The sequence below is a fragment of the Etheostoma cragini genome, chromosome 16, assembly GCF_013103735.1.
Source record: "Etheostoma cragini isolate CJK2018 chromosome 16, CSU_Ecrag_1.0, whole genome shotgun sequence".
NCBI classification, from domain to species: domain Eukaryota; kingdom Metazoa; phylum Chordata; class Actinopteri; order Perciformes; family Percidae; genus Etheostoma; species Etheostoma cragini.
Window position 1 is genome coordinate 19,046,063 of NC_048422.1, and position 20,560 is coordinate 19,066,622.

A 20,560-nucleotide genomic window follows, 5' to 3' on the forward strand; every position below is an offset into this window, starting at 1 on the left:
CGTTCAAATGTAATCGTTTCAGCCCTAATCCTGTGTGCAATATCACATAAGAATCTGATGTTGTTGTTTTTTTTGCATATATTACAAACAGGGTATGCATTTGTAGGAGGGGAAAAACACAAGTAAGTGCTGAAGTTCTTCAACTATTCCTCTTTATTATTATTTTTTCCATTATTATTGCTGTTATAACTTCCTGCCACATGTGATGTTGTGAAAGGCCTCGTTTCTGTGGCATTTGACACCTGCACCTTTACACCACCTCTCCTATCACACCCTAGCTGCTTTTTCTCTTACGTCCATTTAAGACTTCTACATTTCAAAGGATACACCTGCACTTACTTGAATAAAACACTATTATACTAAAATGCAATAAGGTCTTGCCACATTAAAAAAGGGAATTTGAACAGGGAATTTATTATTTGCAAATTATTTTCTCAGATTATTTAACATTTATAAAATGTCAGAAATGCCAGTCCTAAACCAAACAGATATTCAATGAATATCTGAAAAAATTACCATAATTTGTGTGTGTTTGTCTACACACAAAGTCATCTTAATTCATCTTGACAGCTCTGGTGATTCAGGATTTCTCAAAGTGAAAGGCCGAACAGAGAAAATCCATCCGCCAAGCTCTCTTTCTCCGGTGTCCTCTGTGATTCCCCTATTATCTTCCCATTGAGTCTGAAGGTTTATTTTAACACACTTCCCCCGGAGACGGGCGCAATCCAAAGCCTTCATGGCTGTAGGTTTTTAAGATTTTTGAGGGTAAGTTTTTTCCCTGTGATTAAAACTAAAATACAGTAAAATTCATTGTTATTTTTGAAGGATTATAATGCTACATTCAGCATACAAAATCCATTAAAATATTCCACTAATTGTTCCAGTGCTGCTTCAAAGCCTGCAAGTCTGAAAGTATCAAACAAACATTCTAAAACCAACTCAACATACGACCCAGCTACAAATAGGTGTGCATAAACCAAAACACAACTACATCTGCTCTCTTCTATCCTCCCATTTTCCTTTATCTGACTTTCTTGTTCTTTTCTTTTCTTGCATCATCCAGTCAGGTGCTGTACAGAAGACGAGGCTCTTTCCAACATCACCAACATGTGCATGATCAGTGTGGTATCTGCAGACATTCCCACAATGGTTTGCACCACAACAAAGCAATTTACAAAGTTACGTTTTAAGGTTGACTACTAGAAAAAATAAAACGTGTTCCCTCATTCTCTTTGAAGTCTACGGTAACTTACGTGTGACCTTAACAGTGCAAGAATTGCTACATGTATTCTGCTTAACATTCTAGTCACTAAAAAGTAAATTAGATTATTATTATTATTATTATTATTATTAAAAAAATACTAAATCTGACCATTGGCTAATAATTTACACAATAGGTTATTTTTCACTAACTGCTATGCTATGTCTGTACTGTGTCACAAGTGGACGGAATAATAAAAGTTCCTGAAATGGAGCCCAGTGCAAACATAGGAGGGTCTGAGTAGTATTGCATTAAGAGTTGATTGAAGAATGTAGTGGAAGGTCTCCCATCAGCTCATTCTCCTAACTCCGCTGTGGGACATTAGGTTCTTCCTGGTTGCTCTCCAGCAGCTCATCCTCAGAGAAACTGATGTGAAGGCAGGTATCATTCATGGGAGAGGACAGGGGCAATGGGCGCTCATAGGTGTCCGGATGTGAGGCGAGGTTGGGGGGCTCAGCATTGTACGACTCAGAGGGAGACAGAACCGCTTCATTTCTCTCCTCCACGGGACTGTCACAGCTGCTGGAGGCCGTTAAAAAAGTCCCGCGGTCCCCGAACAGGTCGTCGTCATCGCGGAGCGGCGACAGCAGAGACTTGGTCTCGGAGCGCACGCCTGAGTCCTCGCTGGCTGAGCAGGAGCTGCTCTCGCCGTTGCTGAGAGAGTGGAAATCAGCCGAAGACAAGGAGCTGGGGGTAATGTCGGGGAATGAGAGGCTGCTGCTGCGGCTGGCCGCCCCATCATTAGCGGGGGCCTCTTTGGCCGTGGGCACGACTGTGACTTCTGACCCTGGAGACAAGGTCCTGCTGGCCCGCTTGCGGTTCATAGAGGGTGGGGGGTCAAGTTTAGGGATCATCTGTTTATATCTGCAAGTGAATAGAACAGAGGCACTGGTTAGTGAAGTCTGACAAAATGCCTTCTTTGGTTAACATGTTGAGAGAAGATCCATGAAAACTTTCATTGTCGTCATTTTGCTAATTCAAGTTTAGCATAATCATTTCTCTCTACCAAACGGGTGCATGAGAATAAGCCGCAAGCCAGTTTTCCTCTCCATCAGTCACTTTATCCCCCATTAACTTGAGTTGTACTGTGACGTAAGCTGTTACTAGACAAGATAGACACCCTCTCTTTCTGTCTGGCTCCCTGCGGTTTCAGCGGACTTATCTACCTCCCACAGCTCCTCTGTTAAGAAAATACAGGGGGAACAGGGGAAGAAAGGGAGCCAAAAAAAAAAAGTGTGTGTGCAGGCTCCCCCCCCAACACACACACACCAGAAATAGCTACACTGCAGTGTCTCTGATTGTACTACAGAAATGCCTCGACAAGCACCAATGCGCACAATCACACACAATCGCGGTCATTCTCTTGGAAAATGAGTCCTGACACACACCCGCTAACAAGCCTCGCTTCCTCCCCGGCTTCCCCTTATCCACATTATTCTGGTGGCTGCTAACTTTGTCGCCCTGTGAAATCAGGTCTACGGTTGATTCCTGGTAATGATGTGAACTGCTGATGCAGCTACTGTCTCTGCTTCTGTATGAGATAGGTGTTGATAGCTACAGTAATGACAGACTTATAACAATGCCGGGAAACTCCCATTGCCCGAGATAACTACCCATCATTTCCCCTAATAACAAATGGAGAGGCACACACACAAACACACACACACACACAGCACTGACACAAGCGTATCATCTGGTTTTTTTTAGCCATTGTAGCGGCATTGCCCTAGACATGGCAATGTGGTCCACTACATACTGTAGTCCAGACAGAAATATCTCAACAACTATTGAATGTATTACCATTAAAATGTTGTACAGACATTCATGGTGCAGACTTTCATTTATTTTAATTGTACTAACTGAATTCCTTACTTTCCCTGACTATGCTGTAGATCTGTGTGTATCCACACTTCTGATCTCTGCTCACATTTACAATTTTTCAAAAGCAAATTCTTAGACAACTTCTTGTTTAATTTCTGATAAAGATAAACAGTCCATCTTCAAGTTTGATTCAGGGTTGGTTTCTTGTGCTGTTACTTTTTTAATGTGTGCGCTGCCAAGTTGAGGGGAAGAATGTGCAGCTGGATCAAGGAGCAGGCTGGTCTTATTATCATAACTTTGACTCAGCACTCTTTTTTTCTGTCACATTGACAACCCTCTCCACCTCAACGCCAGTTCTCCCTCTACTGTTTCTCTCTCTTTACACTTCTCTATCTCTCCTTTTATTACTCCATTTTTGTGTCTATTCATCTCGCTCAAGTCCAGAGATCTTCAACAAGGGACCCATTGTTTTTTTTTTTATTAAAAATGTTGACATATACATATTATTAGCAAATACAAGTCAGTCTATTTGTGAAAAAATATTGATAGGCTAATTGGCCTATAGGTAGGGTAGCAACTAAGGTAGCCATCCACAGTTAGTTAATCCAATGTATGTTTAACAATTAAAAACATTGTTATTTTAATTGCTTAGTATAATGCACTAAAAAGGTATGTATAAAGGCCTTAGGCCGCTCTACACGTTATTATAGGCCGAGATTAATATGCAACTTAATTTTATACAATATGTAGTAGGGGGTCCCTGCTCTGTCTCACTTTCAGTTATGGGGTCCTTTGCTTAAAAAAACAAAACAATGAAAAACCCTGCTCTAGTCTCACTCAACCTGCCATGCATCTCAGCTGCTGGTGTCCTTTTCCTTTAGCCTCTCTTTTCCAGTCCATTTATTTGGAAATTCTGTCACACACAGATACTGTATAAAAACAAACAAGGACAATTGACATAAAGGACAATTCCATCCCCTTAATTTAATGATTCATGACATATTTGTGTGATTTTAGTTGTCAGTGTTGGTGATTATGAGAATGAGCCAATTGTCTTGGTGTTTGATCTTTAGAGCTCTATTAGATGACTTTCTCTAACTAAAAAAGGGTGATTTTAAGTTTCCTACAGACCACACAATTTCTAAAATCCCAATCTTCTGTCAAAACAGAATTTACTACACACTTAACTTGTCAGCACAATATCCCGCTCTTACTGTCTGTGTTCAGTCTGTGCACAGACTGAAAGACGAGCTAATGATCTGGGATATGGCCCACAGGGCTCAAATCGTCCAGTGCTCATTATACCATAATGTTGTACAGCAGTCGACACACTAAAGGAGATTGCGCTTGTTCAAGTCAGAGCATTTACAACAGCTCATGTGCACTTCATTTTAATGCTGAAGAAGAATATCTGAATGATTTATTCTGCTAAAGCATTTAGCAATCCACTGGTTTCAGGTTCTTTCAGTGTGGCATCGAAATTAACTTGCAGAGAGACTTGAAATGCACTTAGATAATCCATCACAGTGAGAAATTCTTTGGGTTTTATTTATTTTTTTAAAGTATTATCTTTTTGACGTAGTACATTTGAATACAGAATATTTCACGTCTTCTAAATTGGGCCATTTCATTGTGGGTGGAAAGCTCGGAAATAAGAAAATAAGGTGAATATTTGTCATGTATAAACAACAGAATTCCCATTATCCTGTTCACATTATTGTTTGTTATCTGGGTAAATGAAAAACAATTCTGTTCTGTTTGTATGTATGATATTAACACTACTACGCTACTTTAAGGATATTTGTGTCTGTCATTGCTAGCCACAAATTAAAAGGAATTAATTTCCTGCGGATTCTCTTCTACTGGTGCAACACTACAGTCAGACCTCTGATGGTGTATCATACACACACACACACACACACACACTGTATGACAGGTGCATCTTGGATGCTTCTCTTCTACCTCTGCGCTGACAGTTTTACTGTTCAGGTGGAACCTCCATTGACAAGACAATACCAAATCTTGACAAGAACATTTCTTCTATTCTGGCAAAAGTATGCAATATAATACAAGCGCTCACAGTCCAGCAAAGTGTATAAAACACAGACAGCGCTGCCCTGCAGTAGACACTGATTCACTGATTACCTCAGTGCAAATGCAGAACCACATCCACATGTAAATGGAGGTTATTATGCAGTCATTAGCAGAGAAATCACCGGTGAGACCTAAACATGAGCCAGCGAACACCCACACTGTTCATCGACCACATGCAGAGTGTCTTGCTTGTGCCACAGACTGTTTCACATGCTGGTTGTCATGAAAATACTCACATAGAGGGAGGAAGAGGGGCAGAGAGGAGAAGAGGAGTAGGAGGAGGAGAGGAAGAGGGCTAAGCCAGTGGAAGAGAGCTCCCCAGGCTCCTAGGAAGAAGCAGGCTGGTGCAGCAAGCGAGGAGAGGAACAGGAATGGGGACGGGACAATGGAACGTATGAGCTGTGGGTTAAGCCTGCTCGTTGGGTAATATTTTGGGGTTCACTTTGTTTGTTTGAGCAGACTGATGGGGAAATGAGGGATGGTTAGATGAGGAAGAGGAAGAGCAGGAGAGGGTCCTCGCACCTGTACCAAAGAGAGGCAACAGTTAGACTACAGAGAATCAGGGAGCTACTGTATGTAAGGGACCCGTGGATTAAAAAAGCCAATATAGCACATTAAAGCCACTATGTGAAGGATTTCTCACATAAATAATAATAATTTGATATGTTAAGAATTCAAAATGCTTTGAATTTGAAGGTGTGAACCAAAGATCGGGCCATTGTTACAAGAAAAGCATCCAAAATAAAGAAAAAATTATTGTTTTCCAAACAGCAAAATCTAAAGCTACCGCCGGCCGATAATACTGCACAAAACAGAAAACTTATTTGGATATTTTTTATTTGATTTAAAGGGATCTTGGGAGTCATAGTTAACTTTTCACAGTTTTATGTAAACAGGCTTGTACTTTTTGTCAATCTTTTGGGCAGACTATCCAGCTGGGACAGTTCCATGCCCATCAAAGCCACAAAAGAGCTCCAACTGAAAAAGGTCTATTTAGAAAATTACCAAAAGTGCCCCAAATAGCTCCTCCGATTTCGCAACTCTATGTACACTGTCTGCTCCTCTAACCAATCCACTACAAAATGAACAAAGTCCCAACTTTCTACTGCATTACCACCACAAGATGGTTAAAGCTTTAGTGTGTAACGTTTTGATATTATTAAACGTCCGTTACATTCAAGCCATTGCCAAATGAGTTGCAACGAAGCTTATTAAGACTATCAGCTCCACACAACACTGTATTGCTCAGCATGGCTGTGTTCCGGAGATTGTGTTGTCTGGTGACTTTCCCGCGCAGAAGCTTGAGTGAAGATAATTACCTTTTCTGACAAGTGCATCATGCTTTTTAATCCCCTGTGTCGTCTTTGGCTACTAGCAACTGCATGGAGGAGGGGTGGGGGCGTGTGCGCGATCATGGAAAGACTGTTTCATGTGGACGAGCCAACACTGTTGTTGTCATTACTTAGAATTCCTCAATGGGTATGACAGAAACAACGCACTATAGCTTTAATAGATCTTACAGCAATAATGTTCACTGTGTTGGGTTATCTAGGTTGGCAAGTTACTGTACTGTAGTTTTACGTAAAAATGAATGCAAACTAATTGCGGCCTCAAAAGGTATGAGAGAAGTCTAAGTGTAGTAGTTAGTGAATACAAAACATACAGAACCACTGGTACCGACCTTCAAATTTCCCTTTTTGGTATTAGAGATGTGTGTCAGGCTATGCACTTGCTATGCAAGACTTGATTAATGTTGCATGAAATTCAATAGAGACCAACGCAACAAAGGTGTTTTAGAAATTAAAATGAACTTGTGTGTCTGCAATACATATGACTAAACACAAATAAAGCAGGCAATTAGGAGTAGAGCATGAACGAAAAGCACAAAAATCACAAAACGGGTGGAGACAAATAAAAGGAATGAGAAGACATCTCTATTTTTGTATTTAGTCATGTCTCTAGAAAAGTAAGTTGCCAGTAAAATTCTTTACACTTCAGCCTTTGAGACAGACAGCCATGCACAAAGCAACTGAGAGAACAAGTAGGAGGTTTAAACTCAGAGAAGGGACACTGGGCCTTTGTGAATTAATGTTGCTTTTGTAAAGAAATTAACACGCAACACCCATCTGAGATGCCTGTGTGGGATGTTTAAGCACGTAGGTGGATGAACATGAGAGCCTGCAAGAGTATAGTAGGAACCGCAAAGTGGCTGCAAATCTTTGAAATTTGAGCAATTGTAGCCTTTGGAGCATCGCTGCCTGTCAATCATTATTCAGTGACTGACCGGCCGAATATTCAGCTCTCCAGAGTAACACTCAGCCTGACATGAGTCTGAGAACACAGATGAATCTTAAAAATGAGAGGATAGTATATCTCTGAACAACAACGTGTAGCAGTGTGTAACAACCAGCTCCACCTGAACGCCTGTAAACATCATCCATTACACGCCTATAACATTGCTGCAATTAAATTACTGTTGGTGCAGCCGACACACAGGCAATGATGTTAATGATGAAGAGGGAAAATAAAAACGGATAGACGAGGAAGAAGACGATCACCAGATAGGTCAGGAAATGTAATTATGCAACATACAATGTTGTTAGAGAGAGAGTGTAAGAGAGTGCCTGCAGTCTTTACCATGCCAGGGAAAAGCATGACTCACTTGTGAATGTTACATAGTTGGTCACCATAGGTTTGTTTTTGCTCTGTGTGGGCACGCTGCAGTTTTTAGCAGCATGGCTCTGGGGATGGCAATGATGGTCCACACTAAGATATCTCAACATCAACTGGATAGATAGCAATGAGCTGACTTCTGGTGATCCTCTGAGTTTTTGTGGTTTTGAATGAAATGTTTCATTCATTCATTCATTTATGTCCCTCTCAGGCAGGATGACTTGTCATCATCTTCAGTGATCCCTTAACCTTTCCTCCAGCGCCATCATCAGGTCAACATTTTAAATTGTTTGGCAGTTTTGTTCATGACCAAATATCCACATAAATAGCATGGCTGTGCGTGTCATACATAGGAGGAGAAAGAGGTGAATTAAAAAGTGGAAATAACAAAGCTCAATATTCTGCCCACAAAGTGTATTTTAAGTCTACTATTACATCCTGTTTCGATTATTCTGTTTGTTGTGTAAAGTGTGACTCACTACACCGCTAGATATAGTGTTAGTGTGCCAACATACCATATGCAGTGATCATATAGCACTCGAGTCAGTGGGCCAGCTGGAGAGCAGAGATGGATTATGGTCCATGCTGGGTGATAAAATGCCTGTGTAATCTAAAGCTAAATTGTATAAGGGATGGAAGTAACAAAAACGGATTGATAAAAATGCATGTGAATAAAAAAAAATGTGATAAGTTATCAAGTGATTTGCATGAGTTAAAGCTGATTTGATTGGAAAAGTCATGAAATAATGAAAAAAGAGCCACGTTTTCTAATTTTCCGCTTATTACATTCATAATTCAAAATTTCCATTTGTCAGTTACAGCAACCAATTTTCTTACTTCTGCCCAAAATGTCAATGAATAAATGGTAATTGGGTGTTGTGAATGACGAATGGTAGACAGTAACACAGCCTTGTTGGTTATCAGAGCAACACTGTTCCAAATAAAATGTTAACCAAGTTCATCAAATCAATCCACAATTCATCACCATCTTTCAATTCATACGTATCTGACTGCTTCAGTTTTTTGGTTCTTCCACCTTGAGGCCACTTTCAATTCATATGGATATTCATGATCTCCATTTTTATCCATTCATTTTGTCACATCCACCTCTCTTATAATTGCCCTAATAATGTGAAGTGAATAGATTCCATCACCCTACACGACCAGCACTGGACCCAGGGAGAGGTCAGCTCAGGCAGGACAAAAAAGGAGAGAATGAGGAGAGACGGGGTGAGAGGATGGCAGAGGAGTCTGTCTGCTAGTTTGCAGAGAATAAAATAAGGCCACTCAGGCTGTAAACATTGATTCACTAGGGAAATCCTGAAAACAAAAGCAAATGGAAGTAATAAAATGTACCATGGTGAGGGAGGGCGGGTGCAAGAGCCTGACTGCGCCAAAGGTAATGCAAAGAAGTTTACCCGGGGAAGCACAATGGAGCTGAAGTTTCCATTTCCCCAACCCTAATTTTGTCTGATTTTCCTCAGGATTTAGTGATTAAATATTGTTGAGCCAATTAAGCGGCATAACGCTACCAATTATAATACTGAAAGGTCATATCATAAACTAACTTTCTTTGTGGCTTATTTTTCTGTTCAGTAGGAAAATAATAATATTTTTCCCCTGAAGTACTAAACTGACCTTTTCATTATTTTTATTTGCCATTGCGTATAAACCTAGAAAAAAACATTTATGCTTACTATTTAAAGAAAGTTGATGTCACTCAGGAGCGGCGGCAAAAACATAGCCGATAAAAGAGGGGGAAGAATGCAGAGAGGGGAAAGCCACTTTAGAAACAGAACATGAAAAGCCCCGGGGGTTATTTTTAAGCTATTGAATCTTTCTTTAAGCCTTTGAGACACAAAATAGAAAATGTGGTGGGAGAGAGAAGCTCAGACGGAAGAGTGGTAGACAGAAAAGATAAGTCAGTTGTTACATAATTACAAATAAAAGCAAACAGGAGGGGTTCAGCCTGGCACACAAAACACTCCCAGATGAAACCAAGGTTCAGATGGAAATTTACAGTAACAAGATGCCTCTCCTCGGAAAAGACTTAAAGTTCCCTTTCTTTTTATGTTCACTTATGCAAAAGAAAAACTATTCTGACATATGGACAGGGGTAGAGTTTCAGGATGTGCAGGGATGGGAGCTGGGACTGGCTGGGAGTCTGTGCTGCAGGAAACCACAGGATGAGAGTCTGGCTGTAGGGAGCTCAGCCACACACACATACACAACACACAATAAACACACACACACACACACACACACACACACACACACACACACACACACACACACACACACACACACACACACACACACACACACACACACACACACACACACACACACACACACACACAAACACACAAAACACAGCTGAGTCAATTCCAACTCGTTATTTTTTTACTTGTCGGTTTTGAAATCAACTTGAACATGCTCTCCTTGGAGACTCTGTTGTGGATTGCTTTCAGGGAGAGATAGCGAAAAGCAAGAGCAGAGACAAATTAAGTGAGAGGATGAGAGAGGAGGAGGGGGATAAATAGCAAGAGTTTGTCTTGCTTGAGAGCTCAACTTGATCTTATGTAGTAAATGCTTTTTGTGTTTAGTTTTTTTTTCCCTTCTTCTTCTTTGTGATGCCTTTAGGGAGATTAAAAGCTCATTAAAAAGTAATTAGATATTGTGGCTCCATATATGCATTCAAGGTAAGGGCTGCTTGTGTGTCAGTGAGCACTTCACAAGATAAAATGTGCACGACGGCAAGAAATAGAAGCTCAAACATTGCTAGAAAGCAAAATATTCCAATTAATGTCTTTACTCTCTCCAATCTTGTTTTAATGGCTTTTCAAAATGAGTTATTTCATGAAATAGAAACACTTGCACAGAGTTTCTGTGTTTCTCTCACTCTCTGTCGCTTGCTTCTTTGATTACCTCCTTCAACCTCCAACCTGATCCCCTCTTTGTTTGTCTAACCCGACCCTTTTCTTCCTGTGTTCTGTAATCCCCTTATTACAGTCACACTTTCATTAGCTCCAGGGTGTTTCTGCTGAGTTGAGCGGTTCTCCACTAATAACACTTAAAGCTACAGGCTGTGTATGTCACTGTGTAGCCCACTACCTCACTCAAACTGACTGGTACCACATAAGGAATGTGTTTGCACATTGAAGGAATAGTTCAGACATTTTGGGGAAATATTTGCTTTCTGGTAGAAAGTTAGATGAGAAGATCGATACTACTGTTATACTATGTGGCCATTAGCCAGCAGACACTTAGAGTGGGTAAACCCAGCCCGATCTGCCGGTGATTGGATTTCGCCTTGCAGCTCAGGCTGGTAACCTGTACTTTTTACAGTTACAAATCTGAGGGGACCAATCACAAACTGGCTTATCCACCTGGCATGCTATTGGCGGGTTTAACACGATGATGACAGAAGCGACGGCAGCGGCCACCAAAGCGCAGCAAAATGTTCTGTACAGTACTACACTTGGATTGTTGGTCTGATTGGTTGAAGGACAATCCAAACGTGTACAGAGTCATCTGAACTACGCCTGTTGATCATGCCTCTTGTGCAGAAGAAAACAAAGAGCAGACTTCCCAGACTAATGTACAATCTTAAAAGACTGAGCTTAGCAGACACTAGCTTAGCACACAGGTTGAAATCAGATGTAGAGAGCTAGAGGTAAAAAAAGCACTTCCAGCACATCTAAAGCTTACTAATTACCATGCAACAAATAATGGGAAGTTATGGAATTTGGCCGTAAATTAGCTTGGAAATCATAGAGAAAAGATGCATCTCATCATCCCGTTTTTAAGTTTTCTTCAGTATGAAAGTAATCCGATAATAGTCGTCTGTACATTGACCAAATGTAAACAGGACCTGCTAATGGCTAATTTTGAATAATTTCAATAGAGCCAATTTGCAAAAACGTGACCAAATATAGGTTTATACAGGGTTCAAGTTTTAGCCACAGCTACCTAACATGGGGGGGGGGAGGTGCTACGTGAGGCTGGATTTTCAGTGACTATTATTTGGCTAAGAGCAATCTCCATAAAAAGCCATTTTCCAACACTAAACATCATATCATAACATATCAAACAAAAGCCAGACACTATATTGTATTAAGTTTCGGTGACTTGTAGCCTACATTCACCACTTCTAAACAGAGGCCTGGGTCGGGTTAATTAAGTCTCAAAAATTGTTGCAAAAATACCCCTGCGAATCAAATCACAAATTCAGCGTTAACTGTCAAGCCACTAAACCAGTATGGAAATTAACATCTCTCTCTCTCTCTCTCTCTCTCTCTCTCTCTCTCTCTCTCTCTCTCTCTCTCTCAACAGGGACTGTATAGTTAATATAAAATCATTCAAATCATTGAATCATTGTATATAGACATTTATGGATCCTTTTGGAAATTCATCTTGCACCATACAGCTCATCAGATAGACATCACACCAACAACCCCCCCGCCCCCCGCCCCCCGCCCCCGAGTATTTTCAAACTCTAAAGCTATTCCTTTAAAGTAATGTTACAAATACTCTGATTACACTACACGCTGCCAGTTGACTGACTGTTAATTCTGTATATTGATAGAGTATTATTAAGACATATTTAATAACAAAGACACTTTACTTACTTTTCATCCATGTTGGCAGAGTTTCTTAACGTGAATGGGGCGATCTCATTGCATGAGCTCTCGTTGATGTCCGCTGTCCCCTTGGGCCTGATAAAAGAGTCCAGGTCTCCATTGACCAATGTGGCTGGTTTGGTACTGTTCTCCAGGTTGAGCAGGTTCAGGTAGGACTCAGCAGAGTCCACTTGGGTGGGGGAGAGGGGTGAGGTTTGGAGTGGCCATGCAGGTGTGGAGGTGATGATCTGGTCCAGGGTCTGGCTGTAGTGATTCTTCAGATTCAGGGTTAGAACCTTTGCTGATGTAGACACAGAGCTGCATGGTGACTGTTGACCATCTGGAATAGACAGAAGACAAATCACCAAAATGCCAGAATCAAAAGAATAAGTAACTATTTAATACTGAACCACAAACAACATGTTGGCTCTTTCTCATCTTTCTAAAGACAGTCTAAGTGCTGACTCTCATAACAGAAAGAAGCGCTGGCACTGTGCCAGTGGAAGCACTTAGGCCAGCCTTGTCTGAGATAAGCAGTTTCTATCAGAGGGACTAACATGATTAATACAAGCATGAAACATGATGCGTCATATTCCACACACACACACACACACACACACACACACACACACACACACACACACACACACACACACACACACACACACACACACACACACACACACACACACACACACACACACACACACACACACACACACACACACACACACACACACACACACACACACACACACACACACACACACACACACACACACACTTATTATTTTGGCAAGACTGACTGTTCTTTTAACTCCTGTAAATACATCAATCCTCCAAAAATCCTGATTGTACAAATAACTGTCTATTTCCAACTGTACAATTACACTTAGCTGTGATTGGCTGCCAGATAGGCATTAATTTACCTATGTTTTATTTATGAAGAAGAAGTTTGCAGTAGTGTTAAACTGGACTGCAATTTATCCACGGACGTTTTAAATGTTTTTTCCACCCAATTGCAGACATGAAGGGGCGGGGGAGAAACCCCACTAACTATGGTTAGTAATAAACATACAGCTTGACACCGCTCTAATTGCATGTTTACACCTAGCCATTTTTGCCCATATTTGGTGACACAATTAAATACAAAGTCACGGCGCGAATGGGGCGGACACATGAAATCTGCATAAATTAGAATATTTCAACTTGAGCTAGACATTTGCGTGATGTGTGGCGGAAGCCTATCAGTGTCTAGATTTTCCTGATGACTTGATGTTAGGCAATCAGAAATGGAGGAACACATTACTGTCGCCGGCTATGGTCACCCAGCGCTCTATAGTTCCTCATTATTTGACTGACTTTTCCTCTAGTGTCAGCAGACACAGACACAGTGGGGGCGTCCTGGTGGCACACCTGGTTGAGCGTGCGCCCCATGTTCAAAGACTAAGCCAAGGGGAAGGGGTAAGACGGGGAAATGGGATTCAGCCTTAGTCCTTACAGCAGCCTTTTGCTGCATGTTGTTCCCAGTCTCGCTACCCTCTTCCTATCTTAATCTGTCAAGGCCAAAAAGCCCCAAAGAATTATCCTTAGTACTTTGGTTTCTGACCAAATACGTGCTAAGCTTATGAGATTCCCATCAGCCTCAGCTATAGTTTGTATTTAGTGCTAATTAGTAAATGTTAGCATGCTAACACAATAAACTAAGATGTGTTAGTGTTCAGCTCAGCGCTATGCCTGAACACAGCCTCACAGAGCCACTGGCTGAAGACCCTTACTCTCGTCACTATTACACACACTACTACACATTAACACGCAGAATATAAAACATGAGCCTGCAACATCCGCTATAAAGTTAACTACATGAAAACATAAAAAGAATTTGCTTATGGAAATAATTAAAAATAGTGTTAATAAATTAAGGATCCTCTAAAAATGACTAGAAAACATGTTTACACACTAACTTTCTCTCTTAAACAACATTCGCTGATGCTTTTCATTAGTCCTCATTAAACACTCCTCAGTTCAGTTCCTCCTTTGGTATTGTCATCAAGACATCATAACTCACTAGCATCTCCAACAATGCTTTAAAATGATTTTTTTTTTGCACCAGGAGTACTACGTTCATTCTCGTCATAGAAATAAAGGCAAAATGCCCAAATCAGGGAAACCCAGGTGGTACAAAGGGAAAAGCACTCGTGTTCACCTGCAGAGCGGGGTTCAATAGTCGCCAGCTGTACTTCTGCTCCGTCGAACTGAACTGACAATGTTTGCAGGCAGGAAGCCAGTGAGGGGTTATGAGAGGAGTGAGCAATGACAAAGCCCGCAGCACACAGGGAACATGACCTGACATGGTTCCCACCAGTCACTTACCGTGTCCATTAGCTTGAGGCTCCTGTTGTGGCTGCCCTGGTTGTGTTTTTGGGGAGGGGGCCTCCAGCTCTTTCAGCTGCTGCACGAGCAGAGCCAGGTGCTGCAGCAGGTCCCTATTCTGCATCAGCAGCTGGTGGACGCGGGCCTGAGCCTCCATACGAGCCGCAGTCTCTGCTGCCATCTGATCCTTCAACAGCTGCACCTGCAGTGGAGGTTGAGGTGTGTTTGTTTGGGCATGAATTGATTCATATGCCAAATTGTAGATGCATTATCCATCACTATGTTTGTTCGAATGGTTATTTCTTTTCAATTCCACTCACTTCCCACCTCACCCACATCATGTGTTTCTGATATTATTGGGACAAAACCAGATTCCTAATCCTGACCATATTTATCAATATATATTTTAACTGAAAAGAATGATGGGATGACTACTGTGATGGATTATTAAGTTGCAGGTTGATTTTTCTATGGCGGTGCAATCAACCGGATCAGACATGACACACTAAAGTAAACATGCATTTGTGTTGCAGTTCCTCAGATACGCTTTAAATAGCAGGCTTGATGCATCTCTTGAGACGCACATTTACAAATGTTGCACTGCTTGTATTTTATAACACTTCTCTGATTGTCCTTCCATTACTGAGTTGATGCTGCCCCCTAGTGGGAAAGCATCAGTAGAAGACAGCGCGTAAAGATAACATGAAGCCCACACGTTATTGGGGCTTCATTGTGAGTAACAGACACTCAACGAAGTGAGCTATGAACTCAAGATGAAGATCCCCTTCACAGATCTTGAAACTGCTAAATTGTGTTTAAGAATTTTCCTAACAATTCTTCACTTCCAGTGATGCATCAAATTCCACCGGATGCATTTCCTTTTCCTTCCCGTTTCTTTGTGTTGGAATTTTAAATTTGGTGGATTTATGAGGACCATGGTTAACTGCTCGTCAGATCTCTGCAGGGTAAATCCAGACAACTAGCTAGACTATCTGTCCAATCGGAGTTTTTTGCTTGCACAACTATTTTGCAGCGGCTATGCACCGCCCACAACAATTGTGATTGGTTTAAAGAAATGCCATTAAACCAGAGCATGTTTTCCTCCCATCCCAGAATGCTTTGTTGAGTAGCCAAGTCCTCCTTCACCACGCTTTGGAGGAGGGTCTGGCAAAAACGCGATTATGTGTTACACAACCTGCACACTGCGTTTGATCGTCTGTGTCTTACCTGCGCGACGGCCACCTGCGTGTGCTGCTGTTGCTGCTGTAGCTGCTGCTGAAGAAGCTGCAGATAGTGCTGTGCTGCCAGCGGAGTGAGAGAGCAAGAGGAAGGGCTGCTGGGAGTAATGCCTTGGGATGTCACAGTGAAGACGGATCTTCGATCAAAGTCCTGAACACAAACAAACGCATCGAAAACAAACTTTATTGATGGAAGGTAGTAAAACAACATTACTCCTTAACATTGTATTCCCTGACACACAGTGTAACCCACAAAAAACATCAAAGACACAAAAGGACCTCAGGACCCATAATGCTGCCAGTTTTTCCAACTCTTGCATTGCGGAGATATTTTTAGACCTCGGGACTCCAGATGAAAGCAATTAACAAGCTAGTAGGATAGAAACCACCCAGTACTCTAGAGTCCCCGAGACCAGGACTGCGACCCACTGATCTGGAGCCCCTTGGAGGCCTAATATGACTCTTCATCAGGACCAGAATAATCTCTGAGCTCATTATCATACACACACACTCTCTTCCTCTGTCTGAATTTATCTCCCTTCCTCCCTGGATTTTTAGATCATTTTGCAGATGATATCTGGTAGCACAAATATTTCCGGGAGAAATTCCCTCAGCAGTTTTTCACTACTTCACCCTCTGAGGGACAGATCAATTGTGTGTTTCTGTCCCCAGAGATATCAACACTGAACCAGAGAGATGGATTTAGTGTGTAACTGTGTTCAAGTCAAACAAACGTATACATTTCAAGTCTGTATAATCACACAAATGGCTACTGCTGTCCAGGAAAACTGCTTGACGCTGTTACAGTGGTCCACAGTGTACTGTAACCCCTGCATCCGCCCACTAGAGGGCGAAGTAGCACACTATAACATACAGCACATTCAAATTGTGATGAAGCAGATAATCTAACTTTGTGTTCATTATTAATGAATATTAACTAAAAACATTTTCTTCTTCCATACTTTACCTTTGCTTGTTGCTTCTTTAGTACTGAATAGTAATACTACTGGTACTGGAAAAGGGGTTTGATTAATTGATTAGTAAATTGGTTATGATTGATTTTGATTATCAACTAAGTGTTTTAGTCATTTCTTAAGCAAAAAATATTGAGTAAATTAGAAACAACAGGTTCCAGCTTCTTAAATTGAAGATTTGCTGCTTTTGTCTGTTTTATATAAAAGTAAATTAGACATCCTTGTGTGTTAGATGGTTGGTTTGGTGGAAAAAAGGAATTTCAAAGACGTCACCTTAGGCTCTGGGGCCTTTATTTATTTTTTTAGACAAACAAATAAATTTAAACGATTAAAGTCCCAAAAAAATATGCATGACTAAATAAGCAATAATTAAAGCTAGAGTTAGGGGGAAAAAAACAGTCCTACTGTGTGGGAGTAGTTTGATTCACAGCGGCCTGGCAACAAAAGCAAACCTCCCACAACTGTCATCAGCATTTGACTCAAATGTTGCTCAACTGTGACTGATGTACAGAATGTCACCTTTTTCAAAGCCAGCCCCGCCGGTGAGAGGAGCTCTGACAAAAGTAAAAAGGAATATGAAGCAATTAAAACTTTGTGATCATGTAGGACCAGATTGTTCATTGTAAAAGCTGATTCCGAAAAATGTGTTGTTGTGTTTAGTTGACAAGGAAAATAATCATTAAAAACTATGGTTTTAAAATCATTTAACAATTAACACCTCAGATGGTCTTAAACGTGTTTGTTATTTTGCCCACCATTGTTTTGCCTGTTTGCAATCACCACTACAACCAGCATCTTGTGTAGTCTGTATCTTCCAACCAGTCTTTGTTCTGTTATCCTGATCTCTTATTGTTCCTCCATCTCCTTTCCTCTTTCTTTCGCTCTCTCCTTGCTTATCTCCATAGAGCAGATGTTCATGAACCCCTCAATGGGATTATGGTGGCGTTTCTCAGAAATCAAAGAGAACACTCTGGGTTAATTTGGAATTAAGTGTCCCCCTTTCACAGCCAGCAGGAATATTCAGGTTCTCTCCAATCCAACGCTCTCTTTGAGCAGCATGATAATAGCTGTGTCTGTCACACTCACTATGGTGACAAATCCAAAGGAAAGCATTGTGACACACCAAAGCCTACATGTTTGCATCTTTTCACCCTGTCACAGCCAATGTATTTGTAAAAACATAATAGACATAAGGATTTAAAGTCTGCTAAATCTTAAACACAGAGAAACAAAAATGTAGTATTTTTTACCTCATGCAAGCGTGACCAGGGAATTTCCCAAATACAGTATCTGCTGCCATTGAGGTTAGTCATTGTGAGCTGCAGTCAATGATCTGATCAGGTACTGCAGTAGATGACAAAGCACTACACCATACTTCCTTAGTTCAATGAGCCATTTGGCAGCACTATGCCTGGATTATAGCATCAAAACACCACTAAAGCCAAAGCAATGAATCACAGCAGAGGTGTTTTCCTGTAGCTACAAAGACAGAAGCAGTCTGGAGTAAAAAAAAAAACTATAACCATTAAAATGTGGATGCTACTGCTGCTGCTTCCTCACCCTGCTGCAGGTGTCAGTAATAATGGGTACCTTCACTACAACTGCGATGGAAACTAAACTCCCATGAGAATGTGGTGTTCATTTTGTGAGTTTGTGAATATCCTAACATTTCGCTGATGTGTGTGTGTGTGTGTGTGTGTGTGTGTGTGTGTGTGTGTGTGTGTCTGTGTGTGTGTGTGTGTGTGCGCGTGCTGCAGTATCTTACTATGATGGTCTGTCCAGGTTTAACCACGTTCAATTCAGCCAGACTCTGCAGAATGTCACCGACGGCCTTTTCACACAGGGAAGTCCCAGTTGAAGGATCTTCTCCTCGTCTTCCTCCAAGTTTGCTGTCCTCCTCTTCCTCCTCTCGCTCTGCCCCCGTCAGCTTACGTCCTGTGAAAGAGTGCACACAGACAAAAGGACTACCTCAAGGGTTTATGTAAAACAATGCATACGAGTCTATAAAACACATACAAACAGGGATGCCTTCATTTAGATCACTAAACACTAAATGAATGCCATTTTAAGCACATACGCATTATTTCACCCCCACGTATGAGCTAGCACACTAGCACATTTGGTAATTAAAAACATTCAGATAAACCCATATTGTTTTCATTTTTCTTATAAAAGACACATGAAATAAAGAAGAGATTCAAAACTAGATTCAGATTGGATTATATGACCATCAAACCCCAACCCTGGTATAAAAAATAAAAAAAACACCAAGGCATACTTGATCTATTTGCTTTTAAATGTTATCATCAATGTTACATATGCCTTGGGACTTCATAGGAAAGACTTACTTATAACTTACAAAAATAATGGCTATCCCACCTCTGCTATCACTGTACTCACAACTCACTCATTCTTTTGATAGGATAAGATATTACTATCGTCAGTTCAACTTATTTTAATGTTTTAATGATTGTTTTTCTCTTTCATTGGCAAGTGTGAAAACATGTATTAAAGCCTCTATACATACATTTTGCATGTGACAAACTGTAATGGTTGAGGTGGATAAAGACTTGTCATGTATCCAATAACATAGCTGGGTATATGCAGTGAATTATGCCACTAAAAGAAAAGTCCAGTAAAAACAACTTAGCAATGTGGTTTAATTATTGCAGTTTTGTGATGTTTTTGGCCTATTTTACAAGGAGTTGTTGTTGTTCCCTAACAGGTGGGAGGCTCAGACAAGTAGCAGGTGTTTGCACATTGCTAAATAGAAACTGCACTGTACAAACAGACTGTGGCTCAGAGTTAGCTGCAAACAAAGCCAAAGAATCAATGTACTATTGATGGTTTTTAGGATCTAAACAAATAATAGTACACAGTTTCTTTGGCTTCTGGGCATGAAAATTAGCCACAATATAATAACCCAAAACGTACATTTGATCTATGTGTATTTGAAGGAATGATTTATCGGCTGGCCGATATATCGGGCCGATATTCATGTTTTTTTTGGCATCCGTCGATGCGCGGCTGCTGCATTAGCCGATTTTCCCGGCATTATTCGAAGACAGGCGTCCACACAGGCAGCTCTGTCTTGCTAGAGAGACGCTGCAGTGTAAGTGCAGACAATGCACTGCCCCTCTCCCAATTGTAGAGTGCTGGAAGCCTGCTCCTCAAGGCAAGTTTTAAACTTTTAAAGCATCTTTTAACTGTTTGACTTAGCTGAAATATTGCCATCAAAGTGGAAACACGTTGCTCTTTATGTACCTGCAACTATAACTAAGCAAGTTTGTAGGCTATCAAATAGTAGGCTATCTGTATGCACACAGTAGCTGTTACGAACACTGGTCATAAGATTAAGTAATGCCCACGTTGTTTAGTTTTATTCTGCGACCACCTGGCTAAGGTATGGCGTGTGTGTCCCTTGGCGAGGCGACACACACACACACACACACACACACACACACACACACACACACACACACACACACACACACACACACACAC

General features: G+C 41.1%; 1 protein-coding gene across 2 annotated transcripts in view; it reads right to left on the minus strand.

The window, feature by feature from the left end:
* Positions 1-135: 135 nt before the first annotated feature.
* Positions 136-20,560, minus strand: part of si:dkey-34e4.1 (carboxyl-terminal PDZ ligand of neuronal nitric oxide synthase protein) — a 47,215-nt gene continuing 26,790 nt past the window's right edge. The window contains exons 7-12 of one of the 2 annotated variants that reach the window (XR_004660013.1): positions 18,822-18,991; positions 16,072-16,233; positions 14,845-15,046; positions 12,481-12,811; positions 5,413-5,698; positions 1,940-2,125 (exon numbers count right to left, since the gene is read on the minus strand). Coding sequence is in view for 1 of the 2 variants with exons in the window: in XM_034897239.1 (XP_034753130.1) it covers positions 1,564-2,125; positions 12,481-12,811; positions 14,845-15,046; positions 16,072-16,233; positions 18,822-18,991 (1,427 nt within the window). In the remaining variant the exon portion in view is untranslated. Of the gene's footprint in view, positions 2,126-5,412; positions 5,699-12,480; positions 12,812-14,844; positions 15,047-16,071; positions 16,234-18,821; positions 18,992-20,560 lie in introns of both variants that reach the window. The other variant, XM_034897239.1, reaches the window with a different exon arrangement.